The sequence below is a fragment of the Narcine bancroftii genome, chromosome 5 (assembly GCF_036971445.1).
Source record: "Narcine bancroftii isolate sNarBan1 chromosome 5, sNarBan1.hap1, whole genome shotgun sequence".
Lineage (NCBI taxonomy): Eukaryota > Metazoa > Chordata > Chondrichthyes > Torpediniformes > Narcinidae > Narcine > Narcine bancroftii.
The window spans coordinates 191,899,649-191,923,098 of NC_091473.1; the positions used below are offsets into that span (position 1 = coordinate 191,899,649).

Genomic DNA, 23,450 nt, shown 5'->3' on the forward strand with positions numbered 1-23,450 from the left:
AGGTAGGGAAGGTTAAGAGGAGTGGAGGGAGGGCTGTGGGGTCAATGGGGAGGGAGAGGGAAGGAGGAAGGGAGGGGAGGGAATGATGGGAGGAACAGGAGGGGAAGGTGGATGGAGGGGAAAAGGGACAACAGGAGGAGGTGGGGGGAAAAGGAGTGGTAGGATGTGGGAGGAGTGGGGGAAGGGTGAGGGAGGGGAGGGGAGGATGGAGGAAGTGTGGGGGATCAGTTGAGGTCGAGGGTGGGCGAAGGGTACTGTGAGGAAAGGGTGAGGGAGGGGTGGGAGGAGGAAGGGTGAAGGAGAGGAGGAAAGGGTAGGTGGGATCTGATGTGGGTGGATGGGGTAGGGTGAGGGAAGAGAAGGAGTGTGTGGGAGAGGTTGAGGGATGAGAGGGGTATGTGGGGTAGGGTGGAGGAGGTGAGGGTGAGGAAACAGGAGAGAGGATGAAGGGTGAGGGAGGGGTGGAGAGGGTTGGAGTTGGTAAGGAGATGGGGATTGAATCGGGTTGGCGCGGGGACGGTCGTGTGACCGCTCGGACGATGGGGTCGTGACCTGGATGTCTTCTCTTCGGCCAGCGCTGAGCGAGAGTTCCACCTCCCAGAATGTGACGGCCCACGAGGACCCTTCCTTCGGGGTGAGTGTGGACTTCCCTCCGCTGTTCCCTCCCACCTTCGACCGACCCCCACACTCCCCCCTCCTCCCTCACCCTGCCTCCTTCCACCCACCAGTCCCTCACCCTTCCCCCCACATCATTCCCAGTCCCTCTCCCCTCCATCCCTTTCTGTTCCTTCCATCTCCACCCACCATCCCCTTCTCTCACCATCCCCTTCCTCCTCTCTTGTTCCTCCCACCTCTCTTGACTCCTCTATTCCTCTTCTCCCCTCTTCCTTCCAGGGGATCATGGCCCTTGTGGTGAGATACTCCCCCATCCAAAGCCATTGCAGTGCTTATGGGGAAGATTCCCCATGTTCAGTCCCAGTCACCTATTGCTTCCATCCAATCCCACCCACCGATGGATTCCCTGGCATTCCAACAGGAAACCCCACCCCTCCCCGGTATTAGGATAGCTAAATCCCAAGGACTGAGCGAGATAGACCCCAAGTTATGATGGGAAGGGAGGGAAGAGATAGCTGGGGCATTGGTGATGATCTTTACTTCATCCTTGGTCACAGGGGAGGTGTTGGAGGATTGGAGAAGGATAAATGTGGTCCCCATTGTTTAAAACAAAAAGTAATAGCTCTCATTACATTTTTAAATATGATTAAGGTGAGTGGCAAAGTCTGCACCAAATTCCACCAATTATTTGCAAAGTCATAATGCCAGTCTTGAAAAAAAATGATCATATTTATACGTGATCTTCTCTGTTGGTAAACATTTTATCACACCATCTACCTAGAACCAAATCCAGGTCCAGCTTCCACGAAATGGGTCTGTGTTTCCGGCGCCACCTTTAAAGATTCTCACTGAAGCCAATTCAGTTTTAAATCTGGACCAGTCCCTGATACGTCCCACAGAGGGAACAGCGTAGGGTCTCTCATCTAACAATTTACAGTAAGGAAACAGGCCACGTCAGCCCGTCTAGTCCGCACCGATTTACGTGAAACTCCACTAGCCCTACCTACCCGCTCCCTTGCCCATAACCCTCCAATCCCCTCACATCCATGCATTAATCCAACCTCCTCTTAAATGACAGAATTGACCCTGCTGCAACCACCTCTTCTGGAGGTCATTTCACTCAGCCACCGCTCTCTGAGTGAAGAAGCTTCCTCTTATATTACTCCTAAAGTTTTGTCCCCAACCCTTAACTCATGTCCCCTCATTTCCATCTCCTACCTTCAAGGGGAAAGAGCTTATTCACATCTACTCTATCAATCCCCCTCATAATTTTAAATACCTCTATCAAATCCCCCCTCAACTTTCTACACTCCAATGAATAAAAACCCAGTCTAATCAATCTTTCTCCGTATTCTAGATACTGCAATCCAGGTAAACCTTCTCTGCACCCTCTCAACCTTATTTATATCCTTCCTATAATTTGGAGACCAGAACTGCACACAATACTCCAAACTTGGCCTCACCAAAGCCTTAAACAGTCTCAGCATCACCCCCCAGCTCCTATATTCTATGCTATGATTTATAAAGGAGTCTATTACCCCATCGAAGGAAATCTATTAAGTTAGTCCAAGAAAAGAACTTATCCAATCTGGGAATGTAGAGCGTCAGGTAGAGCATTTAAAAAGGTGCCTGTGTCCTGTTGGCATCGAAAGCACTTATCCGGAATATCTGACTTCAATCGATTGAGCTTTTGTGGTGTAATGTTTAACTGATGTATAAAATTGTACTCCACTGTCCTATGCCTAACGTTTAATGTATTTTTCATATGATCATAACATACTTGTGTTCAATTTTTATCAGTTGTGCCTATACCCAGATCCATTTCCCGCCTTTGTTTCGATTTATAAAACTCTTTACTCCCCTCAAAATGGTAGTTGGAATATTTATTCATTAGGCAATCCACTATTGTTCAAAAATCAGCCTATTCTTCTGGGGGTCTTCCGTGTGGGTAGGGTAGAAAATTATTTTTTTTTAAAGAAAGCGAGCATTGATTTCAATGGATAGAATTTTGTTTGTTGGTTCTGTATGTAATTTTGTAAAATAGAATTTGAAAAATAAAAGGGAATCGGGAAAATCCCGGTAATTCTAGACCAGCACGCGGTGGGTGAACTAATGGAGAAGATTTCTTAAGGACGGGATTTGTGAGCACTTGTAGCCTTCTCGGGGGGTGGGGTGGCCAGTGTGGCTTTGTGAGGGGAAGGTCGTGCCTCGCGAGTTTTATTTTTGAGGAGATCGATGAAGGTGGGTATGGATTTGACAAGTTCCCCCCCCACCCCATGGAGACACATTCAGGCATGAGACCCATGGAACCTTGGCTGTGGGGATTGAAAATCGGCCTGTGCATGGAAAGCAAGAGAGTAGAAATGGACAGAAGGCCTTCTGCCTCAAGGACGGTGGCTAGTGGCTTTTTTCTCAGACCCCCTGCTCTTTGTGAGCTGGGAGGGTGGGACGTTGAGTTTTCAGATGATACGAAGGTTGGAGGCGTCACGGATGGCGTGGAAGGCTGTGGCAGGTTGCAACGGGATGGAGCGTTGGGCGGAGAAGTGGCATACGGAGTTTAATCTGGATGAGTGGGAGGCAATGCTTTTCGGAAGGTCAAAACAGAAGGGCTGAGTGCGGGGTTAATGGTCGGAAACTTGACACCATGGAAGAACAGAGGGACTTTGTGGTCCAAATCCACACATCTCTTAAGTTGATAGGAGAGTTAAGAAGGCCTATGGGATGCTGGGCTTCATTAGTCATGGGATTGAGTCTTGATGTCACTTGCAGCTCTGTCAATCTCTGGTGAGACCACACTTAGAATACGGTGTTCGGTTCTGGTCACCTCATTACAGGAAGGATGTGGAAGCTATGGAGAGGGGGCAGAGGAGATTGACCAGAATGTTGCCTGGATTGGAAAATGGATCTCATGAGGGCAAGGTTAGCAGAGCTGGGATTTTTCTTTTTGGAGCATAGAAGGATGAGAAGAGACTTAATGGAGGTCTACAAGATTCTGAGAGGCATAGATAAGCGGACAGCTGGCGCCTTTATCTTAGGCCGGGAGTAGCAAACACCAAAGGAGATTTGTATAAAGTGAAGGGAGGGAAGTTTAGGGGAGACATCGAGGTAAATTGTTTTTTTACACAGAGAATTGTGGGGGCCTGGAAATGCATTGCCAGGGGTGGTGGTGGAGGCTAGAACAATAGGGCCATTTAAGAGACTCTTTGACAGGTAGAGGTAGGGAGGGTTTAGTTTCTTTTTTTTGCTAGATAGATGTGGGTCAGCACAACATGGTGGGCCAAAGGGCCTGTGATGTGCTGTAATGTCCTATGTTCGAAGCAGGGGGAGGTTGATTAACTCTCCTGCTTCCACTTAGCTCAGTGGGATTAGCCTCCTCTCCTGAATGTTCTCCCTCGCACCCCTCCCCCACCTCCTGCTCATCTCCAGTAGTGAGTGGCCTCACCCTCTCTGTCCCTGCTGTCCCCAGGTCTGGGTGCCAGTCGGGCTGGCAGTTCTGGCCTCCCTCTTCCTGATGATCACCTTGGCTGTGGTTCACCGGTACTGGGAGAACAGCAAGCTCAGCAGTAAGGCCACATCCCCACAGCTAAAGCCTGGGAGGTGGGAGGCATGGAGGGGAGGGGGGGTTGATGGATGGTGTGGGATTGTGGGGAATGCCCAGTTGGGCTTGGAAGGATGGAAAGTGGAAGGTGATGGGTGGAGGGAGAGATGGAGAACTGAGGTGGGATGAGGAGGCAGTTGGTGGGTGGAGGGTCGTGGGTGATGGTGTGGCATAGAGGTGGTGAGGGAAGGGTGGTGGAGGTGTGAGTGATAGAGGGGTGGAGGATTGTGTTGGAAGATGATGGATGGTGGGTGGAGAGTGGAGGTGTAGATAGAGGGATGGAGGGATAGAGAGGGGTGGAGGGTAGTGGTAGTTGGAAGGTGATGGGTGAAGGGGTGGGGCTGTGAGTGGTGGAGGGGTGGGGGGGTAGAGAGGGGTGGAGGGTGATTGGGGTTGGGTTGGTGGGTGGAGGGGTGGCATGGGATAGGGGTGGTAGGGAATGGATAGGAGTGGAGGAGTGAGTGATAGAGGGGTTGAGGGTAATGGATGGAAGAGTAGAGAGGGGTGGGGGGGTTGGAAGATGGTGGGCAGAGGGGTGAATGTAGACGTGTGAATGATGGAGGAGTGGAGGGGTAGAGAAGGGTGGAGGAGGGAGGGGAGTTGGAAGGCGATGGGTGGAGGTGTGAGTGATGGAGGGGTTGAGGGTAATAATTTGGTGGGTTTAGAGGGGTGGAGGATGAAGGGTTGGAGGCTAGATGGAACGATGGAGAGTGGAGGTGTGAGTGATGGAAGGGTAGAGAAGGGTGGAGGTGGGAGGGGAGTTGGAAGGTGCTGGGTGGAGAGTGGAGGTGTGAGTTGGAGGCGGGGAAGGAAATGAGTAGAGGGAATAGAGGGGTGAAGGGTGGGGGGGTTGGAAGGTGATGGGGTGGAATGGTGGCTTAGGGTAGAAGTGGTGGACAGTGGCGTCACTAGGGTTTGTGCCATCCAGTGTGGTAACTCATGGTGTCACCCCCACCCCCCCGATGGACCTCCTCCCATTCTAGACCAGACAGAATCCTTAGTAATGTTTTTACCCGTAAATCGTAATTCCCGTAAATCACTGAACGGAGCGGCAAATAGTAATGAGATAAACATCGAGCAAAATTAAAATTACCCTTTTAAATTACAATATCATACGCACAGCCTTGATGTATTTACATCGTTTAAAGATTCGGTAAGAAAAGAAAAGAGAATTTGAAAGAAAAGCGTTTAAGATCTACATCAAAATTATGTTGAATTTAACATTGCTTAAATGTAATACTTCTTAGGTTCTATGAATACTAATGAAAAAATTGTTGTGTAAAATCTTTTGACATTGAACAGTAATTGAGCAGAAACCTTTTTTTAAGATTAAAAAAAATTGAATTAAAGTTTCCATTATTGTCACGCAACATTACATTTAGACTAGTGGTTCTCAACCTTTTTCTTTCCACTCACATCCCACTTTAAGTATTCCCTAGGCCATCGGTGCCCTGTGATCAGTAAGGGATTGCTTAAGGTGGGAAGTGAGTGGAAAGAAAAAGTTTGAAAATCATCCCTCATTGACTCATTATGTGCACCGTTTCAGAACTCCAGAGGAAATGGGCCAACAACAATTTTTCTCTAGCAAAATATTTCAGTAACAATCGGGTCAAGAGCAGCGATTCTCAACCCTCCCTTCCCACTAACATCCCACCTTAAGCATGTTGATTGCTTAAAGTGGGATGTGAGTGGAAAGAAAAAGGTTGAGGACCATTGGTTTAGAATGTAGCATCCATGAAATTCTTGGTCAAGCGTAAGGAAGACACAAGAGTCACCATTTAGTCCAGTGACCCTAATAGGATCAAACTCACGACTCCCTGGTTTATAGAACCGATGCTCTAACCTCTGAGCTATTGGAGCATCTGCTTCAGGACCCCTTCATTCTCAAAAAAGTTACTGATCTCGGCTCGCAAATGCTAATCACCGTGATATTGTAGCTGAAAGGCCAGAAATTTTGACCAAAGCAGCGACTCTAAAAACACCAGCAGCAACAAAAACAACAACACTTGCTGATGCAGACGAAGCCCCTGTGATTCGAAGCATCATTGTCGTTGGGTAATAACGACAGCTCTGACTGGAGCACATTAGAAGGGTCAAAACGTAAATGAGCATTGAGTTTTAGCTTCATAGGGTCTATTGATTCATGTCAGCTGGGCTTACGAAAAATGTTTTTGTTGTTATAACCAACGGCAGGAATATTTTTATAAAAAATAAAAAATTTCTGCTGAAACACTCCACAAAAATTATATAGACAGTCATTTTGGTGTCAGTTTCCCCCCACCCCCCGTCTGATGGTGTGATCTGCACCCCCCTGGTGACGCCAGTGGTGAAGGGATGGAGAGTGGAGGTTAATGGGTGGAGGGGGTGGGAGGAGGGCTGAGGAGAGGGGATGGGTATGTGATGGAGGGGTGTAGTGTGTCGGGTGGAGGGGTAGGTGGAGAGGGTGAAAGAGGGGAGAGGTGGGTAACAGGGAGCTGAGGCGTGGGGCATCGGGCAGGATGCTGGGGGCATGGGGAGCGGCCTCAGACAAGGACTCTCTGCGCCCTGCAGGGGAGGTGAAGATGTTGGGGTCTGAGGAGGATCCTGGGGTCTCGCTACACTTCCTGAACTTGGGCATCAGTGCCAGCCCCATGCCCGGAGAGCACCAGGTGGCAGACAAGAGCCACAACATCGAGAACCCACAGTACTTCTGGGAGTCCAGCTCCTTCCTGAAGGATCACAACTCTGGTGAGTTCTGGGAATGTTTGTGCCGATGGTGTAGGAAGGGCGGTGAGGGAGCTGCCCTTGAGGGAATGTTTGTGCCGATGGTGTAGGAAGGGTGGTGAGGGATCTGCCCTTGAGGTGAAGGAGCTTATCTGGAGGGGTGGTGAGGGAGCATACCTGGAAGGAGGGGTGGTGAGGGAGCTTCCCCAGAGGGAGGGGCAGTGAGGGAAATGCCCTGGAGGGAGAGATAGTGAGGGAGCTTCCCTGGAAGGAGGGGCAGATGTCCTGGAGGGGGGTAATGAGGGAGCCCATCCTGGAGGGAGGGCTGGTGAAGGGGTGCCCACTCTGGGAGGCAGTGAAGGAGCTTCCCTGAGGGAGGGGTGGTGAGGGAGTGCCCACTGTGGGAAGGGGAGGGGGACGAGGGATCTTTTGCTGAGGGAGGAGTGGTGAGGGCGATGCCCTGAGGAAGAGAACTGCCCTGATGGAGGGGAGGGAAGATGAGGGAGAAGGATGGACAGTGAGGGAGCTCCTCACATGGGGCGGTCATGAGGGAACTCCCTACTTTGCGAGAGGCAGAGGGAGCACCCCAATATCTGAGGGGGCAATGAGGGAGCACCCCACTATTTGAGGGGGCAGTGAGGGAGCACCCCACTATCTGAGCTAGCAGTGAGGAAGCACACCACTATCTGAAGGGGCAGTGAGGGAGCACCCTGCTATCCGAGGGGGCATTGAGGGAGCGCCCCACCGTCAGGTGAGACTGAGGGAGAGAGACAGGCGAGTTTGCTGGGACAGACATGGCTGCTAAAGCTGGGAACATGTGCCCCCCCCACCCCCATCCCAAGCTGTGCACCACATCGAGCGAAGGGACATCACGCTGAAGTGGGAACTCGGAGAGGGGGCCTTCGGCAAAGTGTTCCTGGCGGAGTGGCAGAAGGAGATCACAGAGGATCAGGTGTTGGTGGCCGTCAAGGTGAGGGTCCCTTCACCCCTACTCTGGGGACGGAGAGAGGGAGGGGGAGAGGGAGGGAGGGAGGGGGAGAGAGAAGGCGAGGGAGGGGGAGAGAGAAGGCGAGGGAGGGGAAGGACAGGAGGGGGAGAGGGAGGGCAGGGGGTGAAAGAGAAAGAAAGAGAGAGAGAGGAGAGGAGGAGGGAGATGGAGCATGAGGGAGAGAGGGGGAGGGCAGGATGAGGGAGAGAATGAGAGGGAAAAGTGAGGGTGAAGGGAGAGATGGAGGAAGGGGAGAGAAAGAGACACAGAGAGAGGAGGGGAAAGAGAGAGTTAGAGGGAGGAAGAAAGGGGAGAAGAGGGAAGGAAAGAATGTTCATAAAAGGAGTGAACAGCTTCTGTGAGAAAGGAGGGGAGGGAGGGGGGATTGAAAGGCAGGAACAGTGGAGGAGCAATGGAAATGAGAGGTGGTAGTGGCGGTCTATACATGCTGTGGTGGGAGTGTGCAGGGTGTGTGTATGGAGGGGTGTGTGAGTATCTGTGAGTGTCTGTGTGTATCTGTGTGTGTATGTGTGTCTGCCTGCGTGCGTGTGTTTGCCTGTGTGTGCGCGTGCCTGTGTGTGAACGTGCTTGTGTGTGCATTTGTTTGTGTGCGCGTGCCTGCCTGTGTGTCTGCGTGCATGTGTGTCTGGGTGCGTGTGTGTCTGGGTGCGTGTGTGTGTGTGTGTGTGTGTGTGTGTGTGTGTGTGTGTGTGCCTGTGTCTGTCTGAGTGTGTGTGTGTGAGTCAGTGTGACCAGACATCATGTTATGTCCATGAGTTTTAGTGCATTATGCCTGCCCCCCTCTCCCTCTCTGCCCTCGTGCCCATCTGGGGAAGTTCCAGGAGAGGGGAGGGTGGTGTGTCGGGCCCCATGCTCCCCCCCCACTCATGCGCCCATGCCGCATTCCATCTGCTGTGTGCTGACAGGCTCTGAAAGAGGCGACGGAAAGCGCCCGGACGGACTTCCAGCGGGAGGCCGAGCTACTGACCTTCCTGCAGCACGAGCACATCGTCAGCTTCTATGGGGTCTGCACGCAAGGCGAACCACTGCTCATGGTCTTCGAGTACATGAGGCATGGCGACCTCAACCGCTTCCTGCGGTAAGCTGACCTTTCCCATATCGGTGGGGGGGGGGGTGGGGAGGAACATGTGGGTAAAAGTGTTAAGTATAGGAATTGAAATGTTACATATGTATTAGACATACAACACTGTAACAGGCCCTTCTGGCCCACGAGCCTATGCCGCCCAATTGACCTACAACCCCCGTACGTTTTGAACGGTGGGAGGAAACCAGAGCCCCCCGGGGGAAAACCCACGCAGACATGGGGAGAATGTGTAAACTCCTTACAGATTTTAACTCAAGTCCTAATCTGCAACAGCACTGCATTAACCATGCCAACCCCTACCCTGACCGTGGTGAGGCCAAAATTTGGAGCATTGAGACCAGTTTTGGTCACCTAACTACAGGAAAGAGATCAATAAGATCGAAAGAGGGCAGAGAAGATTAATTAAGATGTTGCTGGGATTTCAGGAACTGAGTTACAGGGAAAGGTTAAACAGCTTTATTCCTTGGACTGTAGAAGAATGAAGGGAGATTTGATCGAGGTATTTAAAATTATGAGGGGGATTGACAGAGTAAATGTGGACGAGCTTTTTCCACTGAGATGCAAACCAGAGGATATGGGTAAAGAATGAAAGGGGAAAGATTTAAGGGAAACTTCTTCATACAGAGAGGGGTGGAATGAGCTGCCAGCTGAGGTAGTGAATGCAGGCTCAATTTTAACATTGAAAAAGAATTTGGACAGGTCCGTGAATGGGAGGGCTATGGAGGGCTGCAGACTGGGTGCAGGTCAGTGGAGTCGGACAGAATTATAGCCCAGACTAGAAGGGCCTATTTCAGTGCTGAAATGTTCTATGATTATAAGGTCCTGGGGTAGACAGGGAGAGGGGTGTGCAGTGTTTCAGATCCCACCCTCTCCTCCTGGGGTCCAGGGGAAGGAGGAAGGCAGCGATCCTGTCCCTATGCCCTCCTCCTGGGGTTTGGGGGAGAGGGGAATGTGGTGAGGGCAGTTCAAGTCCTCAAACCCTCGAGGTCGGGGAGGGATGGGGCGTGAGGTGGGCAGAGTTCTAGAACCCCACCCGCTTCCCTGGGGGGGGTGGGTCTAAGGGAGAGGTGAAGTGTTCCAGTCCCTTCTCCCTCCTACTGGGGTCCGGGGGAGATGGGACATGTGGAGGTGTGCAGTGTTCCAGTTCCCCAATCATCCTTCTGGGTCCTAGGGCAGATGGGGATATAGATGGGCAATGTTCTCCAGCTTCTTCCCCGGGATCTGGGGTAGAGGGGGATATGGATAGGCAGTGGTCCCCAACCCTCATCCTGGGGTCTGGGGGAGAGGGAGATATGGATGGACAGTGTTCTCCACCCCTACTCCTGGGGAGGATTTGGGAGAGATGGCGTGTGAGATGGGCAGAATTCCAGTCCCCATCCGTCCAGTGACCAGCACTGAACTATTGATTTGAAGAGCTGTCTAAGAGCTTTAAGCTCAGTGAATGAGTCTGAACAGCAAATAAACACAGTGTTTTAGTGCCCCTGGGGACAGGCGTTGCAGGAGTTCTGGGCCTGTGGCCAGGCTCGGCATCAGACAGCCTGCCCATCAGTCAGGGCGCATTAAGGCAGGCTTCCATCACACGGCGCCACACCTCAACAACTCTCCCAGCAACGACAACTATTACCACAGCAATGACAAGCTATAACGGGATCGGGAGCAAACACAACATCAACAATTACAACATCAGACCCAGCAACAATACAGATACATCGACTGCAACAACAGCAACAAACTGCCACAAACTGCAACTCCCCACAAACTGCAACACATCACAAACTGCAACTCCCCACAAACTGCAACTCCCCACAAACTGCAACTCCCCACAAACTGCAACACCCCACAAACTGCAACTCCCCACAAAATGCACCACCCCACAAACTGCAACTCCCCACAAACTGCAACACCCCACAAACTGCACCACCCCACAAACTGCAACTCCCCACAAACTGCACCACCCCACAAACTGCAACTCCCCACAAACTGCAACACCCCACAAACTGCAACACCAACAAACTGCACCTCCCCACAAACTGCAACTCCCCACAAACTGCACCACCCCACAAACTGCACCTCCCCACAAACTGCACCACCCCACAAACTGCAACTCCCCACAAACTGCAACACCCCACAAACTGCAACACCAACAAACTGCACCTCCCCACAAACTGCACCTCCCCACAAACTGCACCTCCCCACAAACTGCAACTCCCCACAAACTGCACCACCCCACAAACTGCAACTCCCCACAAACTGCACCTCCCCACAAACTGCACCACCCCACAAACTGCAACTCCCCACAAACTGCAACACCCCACAAACTGCAACACCAACAAACTGCACCTCCCCACAAACTGCACCTCCCCACAAACTGCACCTCCCCACAAACTGCACCTCCCCACAAACTGCAACTCCCCACAAACTGCACCTCCCCACAAACTGCAACTCCCACAAACTGCAACACCCCACAAACTGCAACTCCCCACAAACTGCACCACCTCACAAACTGCAACTCCCCACAAACTGCAACTCCCCACAAACTGCAACTCCCCACAAACTGCAACTCCCCACAAACTGCAACTCCCCACAAACTGCAACTCCCCACAAACTGCAACTCCCCACAAACTGCACCACCCCACAAACTGCACCACCCCACAAACTGCAACTCCCCACAAACTGCAACACCCCACAAACTGCAACACCCCACAAACTGCACCTCCCCACAAACTGCACCTCCCCACAAACTGCACCTCCCCACAAACTGCACCTCCCCACAAACTGCAACACCCCACAAACTGCAACACCAACAAACTGCACCTCCCCACAAACTGCACCTCCCCACAAACTGCACCTCCCCACAAACTGCACCTCCCCACAAACTGCACCTCCCCACAAACTGCACCTCCCCACAAACTGCAACTCCCCACAAACTGCACCTCCCCACAAACTGCACCACCCCACAAACTGCAACTCCCCACAATCTGCAACACCCCACAAATTGCACCACCAACAAACTGCACCTCCCCACATACTGCACCTTCCCACAAACTGCAACTCCCCACAAACTGCACCTCCCCACAAACTGCAACTCCCCACAAACTGCACCTCCCCACAAACTGCACCTCCCCACAAACTGCACCTCCCCACAAACTGCAACTCCCCACAAACTGCAACACCAACAAAATGCAACACCCCACAAACTGCAACACCCCACAAACTGCACCACCCCACAAACTGCAACTCCCGACAAACTGCAACTCCCCACAAACTGCACCTCCCCACAAACTGCACCTCCCCACAAACTGCAACTCCCCACAAACTGCAACACCCCACAAACTGCAACACCCCACAAACTGCAACACCCCACAAACTGCACCTCCCCACAAACTGCACCTCCCCACAAACTGCACCTCCCCACAAACTGCAACTCCCCACAAACTGCACCTCCCCACTAACTGCAACACCAACTAACTGCAACACCCCACAAACTGCAACACCCCACAAACTGCAACACCCCACAAACTGCACCACCCCACAAACTGCACCACCCCACAAACTGCAACTCCCCACAAACTGCAACTCCCCACAAACTGCACCTCCCCACAAACTGCAACACCAACAAACTGCAACACCCCACAAACTGCACCACCCCACAAACTGCAACACCCCACAAACTGCACCTCCCCACAAACTGCAACTCCCCACAAACTGCACCTCCCCACAAACTGCACCTCTCCACAAACTGCACCTCCCCACAAACTGCACCTCCCCACAAACTGCAACACCCCACAAACTGCACCTCCCCACAAACTGCAACTCCCCACAAACTGCAACACCCCACAAACTGCACCTCCCCACAAACTGCACCACCCCACAAACTGCACCACCCCACAAACTGCAACTCCCCACAAACTGCAACTCCCCACAAACTGCAACTCCCCACAAACTGCACCACCCCACAAACTGCAACTCCCCACAAACTGCAACTCCCCACAAACTGCAACACCAACAAACTGCACCTCCCCACAAACTGCACCTCCCCACAAACTGCAACTCCCCACAAACTGCACCTCCCCACAAACTGCAACTCCCCACAGACTGCACCTCCCCACAAACTGCACCTCCCCACAAACTGTAACTCCCCACAAACTGCAACACCAACAAACTGCAACACCCCACAAACTGCAACACCCCACAAACTGCAACACCCCACAAACTGCACCACCAACAAACTGCAACACCCCACAAACTGCACCACCCCACAAACTGCAACACCCCACAAACTGCACCTCCCCACAAACTGCACCTCCCCACAAACTGCACCTCCCCACAAACTGCAACTCCCCACAAACTGCACCACCCCACAAACTGCAACACCCCACAAACTGCACCTCCCCACAAACTGCAACTCCCCACAAACTGCAACACCCCACAAACTGCACCTCCCCACAAACTGCACCACCCCACAAACTGCAACTCCCCACAAACTGCAACTCCCCACAAACTGCACCTCCCCACAAACTGCACCACCCCACAAACTGCAACTCCCGACAAACTGCAACTCCCCACAAACTGCACCACTCCGCAAACTCCAACACCCCACAAACTGCTAAACACTGTAGGCCCTTTCAAGCTGCCATGGAAAATGGGATTAACCAGGCAATTTTCTGGTTAATGCCCCACTCATGTTGGGGAGGGGGAGGGGGGAGCCAAAATTGAGGGTGGTGATGTTGCTGCTATGGGGTTGGGGGGTGAGGTTGATGCTGCAATGGGCAGAGTGGGGTGCCATGATCAGCAGGAGAGAGGTCACTGCTGCAGTGGGATTGAGGGGTTGCTGCCACAGAGGGGGGGTGCGATGGGGTGGCAGAGCATGGGGAGCCACGAACTGCCGCTGCTGTGAATGCCGCTCCAGTTGTGACAGCTCAACATTCGCAGCAGTGGGACGTTGCTGAGGGAGGTGGGGGGGGTGTGTGATTGATGGGATGGGGGTTGATTGACGATGGTGGTCACTACTGATGTGGGAAGGGTGACTGACTGGGGGGGGAGTTGATGATTGATGGTGGGTGGGCAATTATGGCTGGTTGTGGGGTGGGGAGACTTACAAAGGCTGCAATAACACGCAAGTATGGGGATGGGTACTGACCCTCGCTGGCTTCTGTGCAGATGCCAGGGTCCCGATGCCCCCATGCTGGTGGGAGGCAGTGAACAGCCATTTGGGCAGCTGACACTGCCACAGCTCCTGCACATTGGCTGCCAGATCGCCTCAGGGATGGTGTACCTCGCCTCGCTTCACTTCGTCCATCGCGACCTGGCCACCCGCAACTGCCTGGTGGGGGAAGGCATGGTGGTGAAGATCGGTGACTTCGGCATGTCTCGGGACATCTATAGCACTGACTACTACAGGGTGAGTGCCCCAGCTCAGATCCTGCCGTGTGACCGGTGGGAACAGGAGCAGGATGAGTCCGCTCAGCCCGTCAATCCTGCTCTGCCATTCAATCAGATTGCGGCCGATGCGGTCTGCCTTAAGAAAAGGCTCGTGAATTGGGTGAGAAAGTTGTTGTTATGTGGTGGGGATGTAATTATCTTCTAACATGGCCTTCCATGTGCTGTCATGAGAGAGTAACTAACACCACAAAGAACAAAATAAGTATATAAATCCAGAAGAAAGCACATCCTGACATTCCCCAGCAATCTGCAGACACCACAAGGGAACGTATTACTGTAAATACAGAGAATGCCAGCTGTGAGAAACTTGCAGGGTCTCACACCGACTCCTGACCCAAAAAGTGTATGAAAGTGCAATGAAAATTCTGCATGCTTTGAGTCAGGGCTCAGTGTAGAGAATTGGACAGGGTGAAGCTCTCTCCACACCATTCCATCATACACTCCCGGGGTCGGACAGAGTGAAGCTCCCTCCACACCGTCCCATCACACACTCTCAGGGTCAGACACAGAGAAGCTCCCTACGCACCGTTCCATCACGCACTCCCAGAGTCAAACACAGAGTGAAGTTCCCTCCACACCGCCCCATCACACACTCCTGGGGTCAGAGACAGTGAAGCTCCCTCCCTGTTTTACCCCACCCCACCACACACCCATTCTTAGGTTGAGCTGGGTGCTGATCTGGGGCACCTCCCCTCACCAGCCCTCTCACCCTGCCCCCCTGGCCCAGATACATGTGGGATCCTCCTGTGTACCGTTTGATCAGCTGGAGCGGGTAGGGAGATGGTTTGCTCCCTGACCTCTGACCTTCCCTGTGCCCAGGTCGGAGGTCGCACCATGCTGCCCATTCGCTGGATGCCTCCCGAGAGCATCATGTACAGGAGATTCACTGCGGAAAGTGACATCTGGAGCTTCGGGGTGGTCCTGTGGGAGATCTTCACCTACGGCAAGCAGCCCTGGTACCAGCTCTCCAACAATGAGGTGGGTACTGGGTTACTCTGGGTAGGGTTCTCCCTGAGGGGGACGGGGTGGCGAGGGCATCCAGACCCTTGCAGTTGGGGCAGCTTGAACCACATCTACCACACAATGGGACTTTAAATTTTAGGTGAACAGCATGGTAACAGGCCCTTCCGGCCCATGAGCCCATGCCGCCCAATTACACCTGATTGACCTACAAGCCCCAGTACATTTGGAACGGTGGTAGGTAACTGAAACCCCCCCAGAGGAAACCCACAAGGAGCACGTGCAAACTCCCCGCAGGCAGCGCGGGATTCAAACCCCTGGTCCCAGTTGCTGGCACTGTAAAGGTGTGGCGCCAACTGCCATGTCAACTGTGCTGCCCCCTAGTGGCCTCACTGCTCCAGTGATGGGCTTGGTGAAGGTCAGTTCAGCTCCGCATCTCTCTTCCTCCCCTCCCACTCCTCACCCCTTCCCTCCATCTCTTCTCCTCCTCTCACACTGCTCGTTGTTTGGTCTCCAACTTCTCTTTCACACTCCCCTCTGCCATCAAATCCCTGAATGAACCGGGAACCGCCTTATTTTGACGTTTCCTTCCTCCTGTGCCACTTTCTACATGAAAGTTTGCCTCAAAGCTTCAAATTTCGACACGTTCACGACCATAAATTGTGATTCTGATCTCCTCCCTTTCCCCCTCCTTCTTTCTCAGCCTCCTCTCTCATTCCCCCTCTCTGTCTCATTCTCTCCCTTTCACACCTCTCCACCCATCTTTCCCCACTCTCTTTTCTCCCCCACTCTCCCTCCCCTTCCCCTCACCTTCTCTCCATCTCCTCTCCTCCATTCCACATGACTTGTTCTTTTCCCTCCCACATTCTCTAGGTTTGCCCCCTCCCCTCTGTCTTATTCCCCCTCTCTCGACCCCACACCCCTTCGCACCTGTCTCCCTCTCCCCTCCCCCTCTCTTGACCCCCACACCCCTTCGCACCTGTCTCCCTCTCCCCTCCCCCTCTCTTGACCCCCACACCCCTTCGCACCTGTCTCCCTTTCCCCACCCCCTCTCGACCACTCACCCTCCAATCCCTTCCATCCGCTCTCTACTCCTCCGCTCCCTCCCTCTCCAAATTCCTTCCTGCCTTCGCTCTGCTTCTGTGATCAATCCTTCCTCTTTACACCCCCCCCCAACACTCCTGCTCTCCCACTCTTTCTCTCCCTCCCCACCCCACCTCGTGTTCCTGCTGGCTTGTTCCACGAGTTCTGGTGCCAGCTCAGATGCTGAGGCCAGCAGGCAGCCAATCAGTGGGAAACCTGAGCCCTCGAATGCTGGGAGCTGCCCCATTAACCGGCCCCTCTCTGCTTTGCTCAGCACACTTTCGAAACCCTCCCTTTAATCGGATTTTCATTTCCAGAGTTGATTTGGCAAGGGAGCTCTTTACGCTGTTCCCCACGGTCCGGGCTGTGTACGGTAAACGGTCCAGTTCCACGAGGTGTTTACTCTGTAGGCCACACAGTGTTGTATAAATATGCAGCCCACGCGGGGTTTACTTCGCAGACCAGATGGAGGCCAACCAGGGGTTTACTCCACAGATAGGATTGTGTAGATACGAAAAACAGAAGTCTGCATATGCTATGATTGTCTTAAAAAACACTCGGTAAATGCTGAAGTAACTCAGCCCGTCTTATAGTCAAGTTCTCTCTCTCTCTCTCTCTCTCTCTCTCTCTCTCTCTATATATATATATATATATCCCCTTTTCCCTCTGTTTCCTTTCACAGAGCCAAAATCAATTCTCCCCTCTCCTCTTATCCAGTTAACTCCCCCTCCCGCCTTTCTCTCTCTTGGTTCTTAATGAGACACCCAGCTGCTTTTTGTTTGCACCTTGAAGGACTCAGGCCTGATACGTCAATAATATATAACCATTACAGTACGGAAACGGGCCATCTCGGCCCCTCTAGTCCGCACCGATTCACATGAAACTCCACTAGTTTCACATACCTGCTCCCTGCCCATAATTCTCCAACCTCCTCAAATCCATGCACTCATCCAACCTCCTCTTAAATGACACAATTGACCCTGCCCCAACTACCTTAACCCTTAACTTATGACCCCTTGTTTCAATCTCACCTACCCTCAGGGGAAAGAGCCAATTCACATCTACTCTATCTATTCCCTTCATAATTTTAAATACCTCTATCAAATCCCCCCTCAACCTTCTATGCTTCAACAAATAAAGACCCAATCTACCCAGTCTTTCTCCGTATTCAAGATATTGCAATCCTGGCAACATTTTAGTAAATCTTCTCGACACCCTCTCTACCTTTTTTATATCCTTCCTATAATTTGGTGACCAGAACTGCACACAATATTCCAAACTTGGCCTCACCAAAACCTTAAACAGTCTCAACATCACCTCCCAGCTCCTATATTCTATGCCTTGATTTATAAAGGCCAGCATACCCAAAGCCTTCTTCACCACCCAATCTACATGGGAATCCACCTTCAAGGACCGCTGAACCGTTATTCCAAGATCCCTATGTTCCTCAGCATTCCTCAACGCCCTCCTCTTCACTGCATACGTCGTAATTTGGTTATTCTTCCCAAAATGAGGCACCTCACACTTATCTACATTACATATCTGCTAAGACCAGCTGTGTAACTCCAGCATTTGCTGTGTGCGCTCCGTAACAATCGCAGAGGCTGCAGGCTTTTGTTTTTACCCTGTGGGCAGGACCGGGCTGTGCAAAGGTGCAGACCCCACTCCCCCCCCCACCCCACCCCGCCCCGCCCTAAGACTGGACTGCGTGCTGCAAAGAAAGAGGCCTTCAGAATCTGGGTACCGTCTGGGCGATGGCAGCCATGTATTTGGAACCCCTCCTGTTCCACTGCAAACCGCCGGCTACCAAGCCCCACGTGGGCAGCAGATGCTGGGGGACACCACCACCTCCGCCCTCCCCTCCCAACCTGGAAATGTATCACCCTTCCTTCACCCGGGTAGTAGAAATGGACGGGCAAGACAATTCTTTGGATGGGGAGAAAATTCAGCATTTTTGGAGGTGCCAAGCGGTCTTGCAAGTCTTCCTGCAGGGTCATTCTGAAGGTTGGCCTCTAAGTTGAGTCGCCAGTGAAGAGGGCGACTGCAGTGTTGGCATTCATTTCTGGAGGGATAGGATAAACAAGCAGGGAATTAGTGAGCCCTCACTTGAAGTACTGTGTGCGGTTTTGTAACATTTTAAATTTAGACGTACAGCATGGTAACAGGCCATTTCAGCTCATGAGTCTGTGCCGCCCAATTTACACTCCATTAACCTACATCCCCCCCCCAGTACGTTCCCCCCCCCGGGGAAAACCCCATGCAGACATGGGGAGAACGTACAAACTCCTTATAGACAGCGTGGGATTCAAACCCCAGCCCCGATCGGTGGCGCTGTAAAGGCGCTGCGCCAACCGCTAGGCCAATCCTTATTTGAGAAAGGGCGTGCTGGCGCTGGAGAGGGCTCAGAGGAGATTTACAAGGAATGAAAAGGGGCGGCGTGGTTGGTGAGTTGGTTAGCACCACGCCATTACGGCACCCGCAATCTGGACTAGGGGGGGCAGCTCGAATCCCACGCCATCTGTGAGGGATTTGTACGTCCTCCTCACATCCACGTGGGGTTTTCCTTGGGGGCTCTGGCTTCTTCCCACTGTTTGAAACGCACTGGAGGTGTAGGTTCATTGGCTGTAATTGGGTGACACGGACTCATGGGCTGAAATGGCCTGTTACCGTGCTGTATGTCTCAATGTTTAAAATTGGAGAGTACTTGTTGGGAGTACAGAAGAACGAGGGGGGTTCTCATTGAGGCATTTCGAACGCTCAAAGGCCTGGTCAGAGTAGATGTGGCGAGGATGTTTCCCCATGGTCGGAGAGTCTCAGGCAAGAGGGATAAAAGGGCCTTGATTTAAAACCAAGTGGAAATATTTCTTTAGCCAGAAGGTGGTGAGTCTGCAGACCTTTAACCACAGGTGGCTGTGGAAGTGAGATCGTTGGGTGTACTTAGGGCAGAGATTGGTGGGTATTTGATTAGTCGGGGCATCAGACACGATGGGGCCGACTTCTGATCCTGCAATCCCGCTGGGTTGGAATTATGAGGGTAAGTTGATCACAGACCCTCTACACCCAGGGTCAGGGAGATTTGTGGGGGGGGCGGTGAGAGGAAACGATTCCTCCCACTGAGGGTGGTGGGATGTGTGGAATGAGAGGTAGGAGGCAGAGCCGGTGGGGGGGTGGGAAGTCAACAGGTCCGTGAATGGGAAAAGGTTGTGAGGGTCATTGGCCGTGGGGATAGCTCAGGTGGGCAACTTAGCATGGACGAGGTGGGCAGATGGGCCTGTTTCCATGTTCCCTTACTCTGTAGATACAGCGTGGGGCAGATGGAGTTCAGTCCAGATAATCTTGAAGTGATGCACTTTGGAAGGAAAATCCTGAAGGCTGAGTACAGGGTAAATGGGGAGGAACATTGGGGTCCAAATCCGTACATCTCTCAAGGTCGCCGCACAGGTTGATAGGACAGTTAAGGAGGCTGATGGGGTGTTGGGCTTCATTGGTTGGGGGGGATTGCATTCATGAGTCAAGGGGTCTTGTGGCAACAAATCTCTGGTGAGACCACACTTAGAATATTGTGGTCACCTCATTACAGGAAGGATGTGGAAGCTGTGGAAAGGGGGCAGAGGAGATTCACCAGGAAGTTGCCAGGATTGGAAAATATGAGGCAAGGCTCGCAGAGCTGGGACTTATCCCGTTTGGAGTGATGAGAGGAAACTGAATCAAAGATTCAGAGAAGCATAGATAAGGCAGACGGCCAGCGCCTTATCCCAGGGTGGGAGTAGAAAACACCAGGGGACGTCTGTACAAAGTAAAGGGAGGGAAGTTTAGGAGAGACATCAGGGGTAAGTTTATTTTTTTTAGCACAGAGAGTTGTGGGTGCCTGGAGTGCCTTGCCAGGGGTAGGGGTGGAGGCAGCCACACTGATCCCACTGCCCCACTCTCTCCCCACAGCCCCGTGTCAGTCCCTGCACTGATCCAACTGGCCCCGCTCTCTCCTCACAGCCCCGTGTCAGCCCCACACTGATCCCACTGACCCGCTCTCTCCCCACAGCCCCGTGTCAGTCCCTACACTGATCCAATTGCCCTGCTCTCTCCCCACAGCCCCGTGTTGGTCTCCATACTGATCCCACTGCCCCGCTCTCTCCCCACAGCTCCGTGTCATCCCCACACTGATCCCACTCTCCCGCTCTCTCCCCACAGCCCCTTGTCGGTCCCCACACTGATCCTGCTGCCCCGCTCTCTCTGCACAGCCCCATTCGGTCCACATACTGATCCCACTGCCCCACTCTCTCCCCACAGCCCCGTGTCATCCCCACACTGATCCCACTCTCCCACTCTCTCCCCACAGCCCCTTGTCAGTCCCTACACTGATCTCATTGCCCCGCTCTCTCCCCACAGTCCCGTGTCGGTCCCCACACTGATCCCACTGCCCCACTCTCTTCCCACAGCCCTGTGTCAGTCCCCACATTGATTCCACTGCCCCACTCTCTCCACACAGCCCTGTGTCAGTCCCCACACTGAACCCATTGCCCCGCTCTCTCCCCACAGCTCCATTTGGTCCCCACACTGATCCCACTGCCTCGTTCTCTCCCCACAGCCCTGTGTCGGTCCCCACACTGATCCTACTGCCCTGCTCTCTCCCCATAGCCCCTTGTCAGTCCCCACACTGATCCCACTGCCCCGCTCTCTCTCCCCACAGCTCCATTTGGTCCCCACACTGATCCCACTGCCTCGTTCTCTCCCCACAGCCCCGTGTCGGTCCCCACACTGATCCCACTGCCCTTTTTCGACACTATCTTTTTTTATCTACAATGGGAGAGCTGGAACATTGGAAGTTGAGGATGACCTGTATGCTATTTGACCTGCTGAGTCTCACCCGGATTGCGATTTTACTTGGCCCCAGAGGTTGACTGGTGGGAGATTTCCAGGGTGGGGAGGAGAGATTGCTACTAAACATCTCCACCCCTACCCAACACCCTTTAATTCCTGTCCTTGTGCCCCCACAGGCTATCGAGTGCATCACCCAGGGGCGGGAGCTGGAGTGCCCAAGGACCTGCCCCCTCGAGGTGTATGCCATTATGCAGGGCTGCTGGCCCAGAGACCCACAGCAGAGATTGTCTATCAAAGAGATTCAGAGCCGTCTGCAGCAGTTGGTCAAATCACCGCCCGTTTACCTCGATGTGCTGCAGTGAGCTCCGCAGCCACCCCCCCAGAGGAGATGGGGGGGGGGGTGGGTGACGGGCTATATGTCGCTCGGAACTCTTTCAGCCAGACATTAGCCATTCCGCGTCCTTGCACATTTGCCTGCGGAGTGGCCGTAGATGAGGAAAGCTCACCTCAAGTATCATAGCGTTGGCTCTCCATGCGCTGATGTTAGCGTCAAGTGGACCTCGGGGCCTGACGGCAGACATGGGACCACCCAGAGGCGGTACGACTGGCCCCAAGTATTATTATTCCTGTTGCATGCACTGAGACGATTAAAGTTCTTCCTGCTGCCTCGTTGTGCATTCCTCTATGGCCACTCCCAAGATTTGTTGACTGAATAGTCAATCCGTTGCCTTCTTAGACAGTGGGCCTGTTGCAAAGACGGCCACTGTAAAGCTCAACCTTTCTTTTCCACTCTCATACCACTTTAACATCAAGAGTTACAGCATGGTACAGGTCCTTCAGTCCTCAATGTTGTGCTGCCCTGTATATTCATACCAAAAATAATGTACTCGACCCTCTATTTTGCTTTCAGCCACATGCCTCCCCTGTTGTTCCAGCCTCCACTACCACCCCTGGCAACGCATTCCAGACCCCCACAACTCTCTGTGTAAAAGAAAAAACTTACCCCTGAAGTTTCCCCTAAACTTTCCCCCCTTTGCTTTGTACATGTGTCCTCTGGTGTTTGCTTCTCACGCTTTGGAAAAAAGGTGCTGGCTGTCTGCCTCTCAGAATCTTGCAGGCCTCTATTAAGTCTCCTTTCATCCTTCTTCGCTCGAGAAAAGTCGCAGCTCTTATTTTCCAATCCAGGGTCACATCCTGGTAAATCTCCTTTTCACTGCTCCCACCACGTCCTACTTCCAATGACTGAACACAATTCTCCAGGTGTGGTCACACCAGAGACATGCAGAGTTCCAGCAACTCTGCTCAGGTGGGCGGGTGAGGTCTGGGCCTACTGTCCTGCTCACCTGGGGGGGGGGATGTATGCGGGCAATAACATCGCCTCCCCTTCTTCGGTGTCGTGACTGCCTCATGGCTGCTTTCTGGCTCACCAGGCAGGAGGCCAACTGCGAACAGTCTCTCCTACATTACCGCACTGTAGCTACACCTTATCATTGGTGCCCCCCCTCTTCTCACTGAGTGGCCGGCGGTGTCACCGGACAGGTGGGCTGAGCTCGCTAGCCTTGGCTGGCAGCCAGTCTAAGAGAAGGAAACCCAGGGCAGATGGAGCTCGTCAGGCCATCCATTCCAAGAGAAGGACACTTTGGCATGACACCTACGACCCAAGGACCCCAGCATAAAGGGGTGTAAAGGAGTGGGGCCAGTACTGCACTCCCCCTAAAAAACATCCATTGTGCAGGCTCTCAGGACACATCTACGATCCTAAACCTTCTCTGCAAAACCAAGCCATGAGGACATAGGTGTTCTGTGGTTAGTAAGGTGGTATGTGAGTGGGGAGGTTTAAAGCCACTGCTCTCGGCCAGAGGGCTATTTGTAACCAACTGCGACTCCATCCCATTGGCTATTTGAACCGACAACCCATTGGCTGATTCTTTTCCGACACAGTAGTTTGGTTGCCTGCCTGACACTGCAATTTAACAGTGGATTGGGCACCCTGATCCGCCTCACCTCCCTGTATAAACGCGATGAAGGCAGATTAGTGGGGTGGGGTGGGGTGGGGGGACGGCGTAATTTCAGACCCGTCTTTTAACCGTCAAGCGAGGTCGTATCAGAGGTGAAGCGGGGTGAGTGTAAAATGGGGA

At 52.8% G+C, this 23,450-nt stretch overlaps 1 protein-coding gene across 1 annotated transcript in view; it reads left to right on the plus strand.

Moving 5' to 3' along the window:
- LOC138765431 (high affinity nerve growth factor receptor-like) overlaps nt 1–21,674 on the plus strand; it is a 28,698-nt gene extending 7,024 nt beyond the window's left edge. The window contains exons 9-18 of the mRNA XM_069942471.1: nt 576–634; nt 895–912; nt 3,385–3,534; nt 4,082–4,178; nt 6,764–6,940; nt 7,759–7,886; nt 8,831–9,003; nt 14,170–14,410; nt 15,271–15,429; nt 21,489–21,674. Of these exons, the coding sequence (XP_069798572.1) occupies nt 576–634; nt 895–912; nt 3,385–3,534; nt 4,082–4,178; nt 6,764–6,940; nt 7,759–7,886; nt 8,831–9,003; nt 14,170–14,410; nt 15,271–15,429; nt 21,489–21,674 (1,388 nt within the window). The remainder of the gene's footprint in view (nt 1–575; nt 635–894; nt 913–3,384; nt 3,535–4,081; nt 4,179–6,763; nt 6,941–7,758; nt 7,887–8,830; nt 9,004–14,169; nt 14,411–15,270; nt 15,430–21,488) is intronic.
- The last annotated feature ends 1,776 nt before the right edge of the window (nt 21,675–23,450 follow it).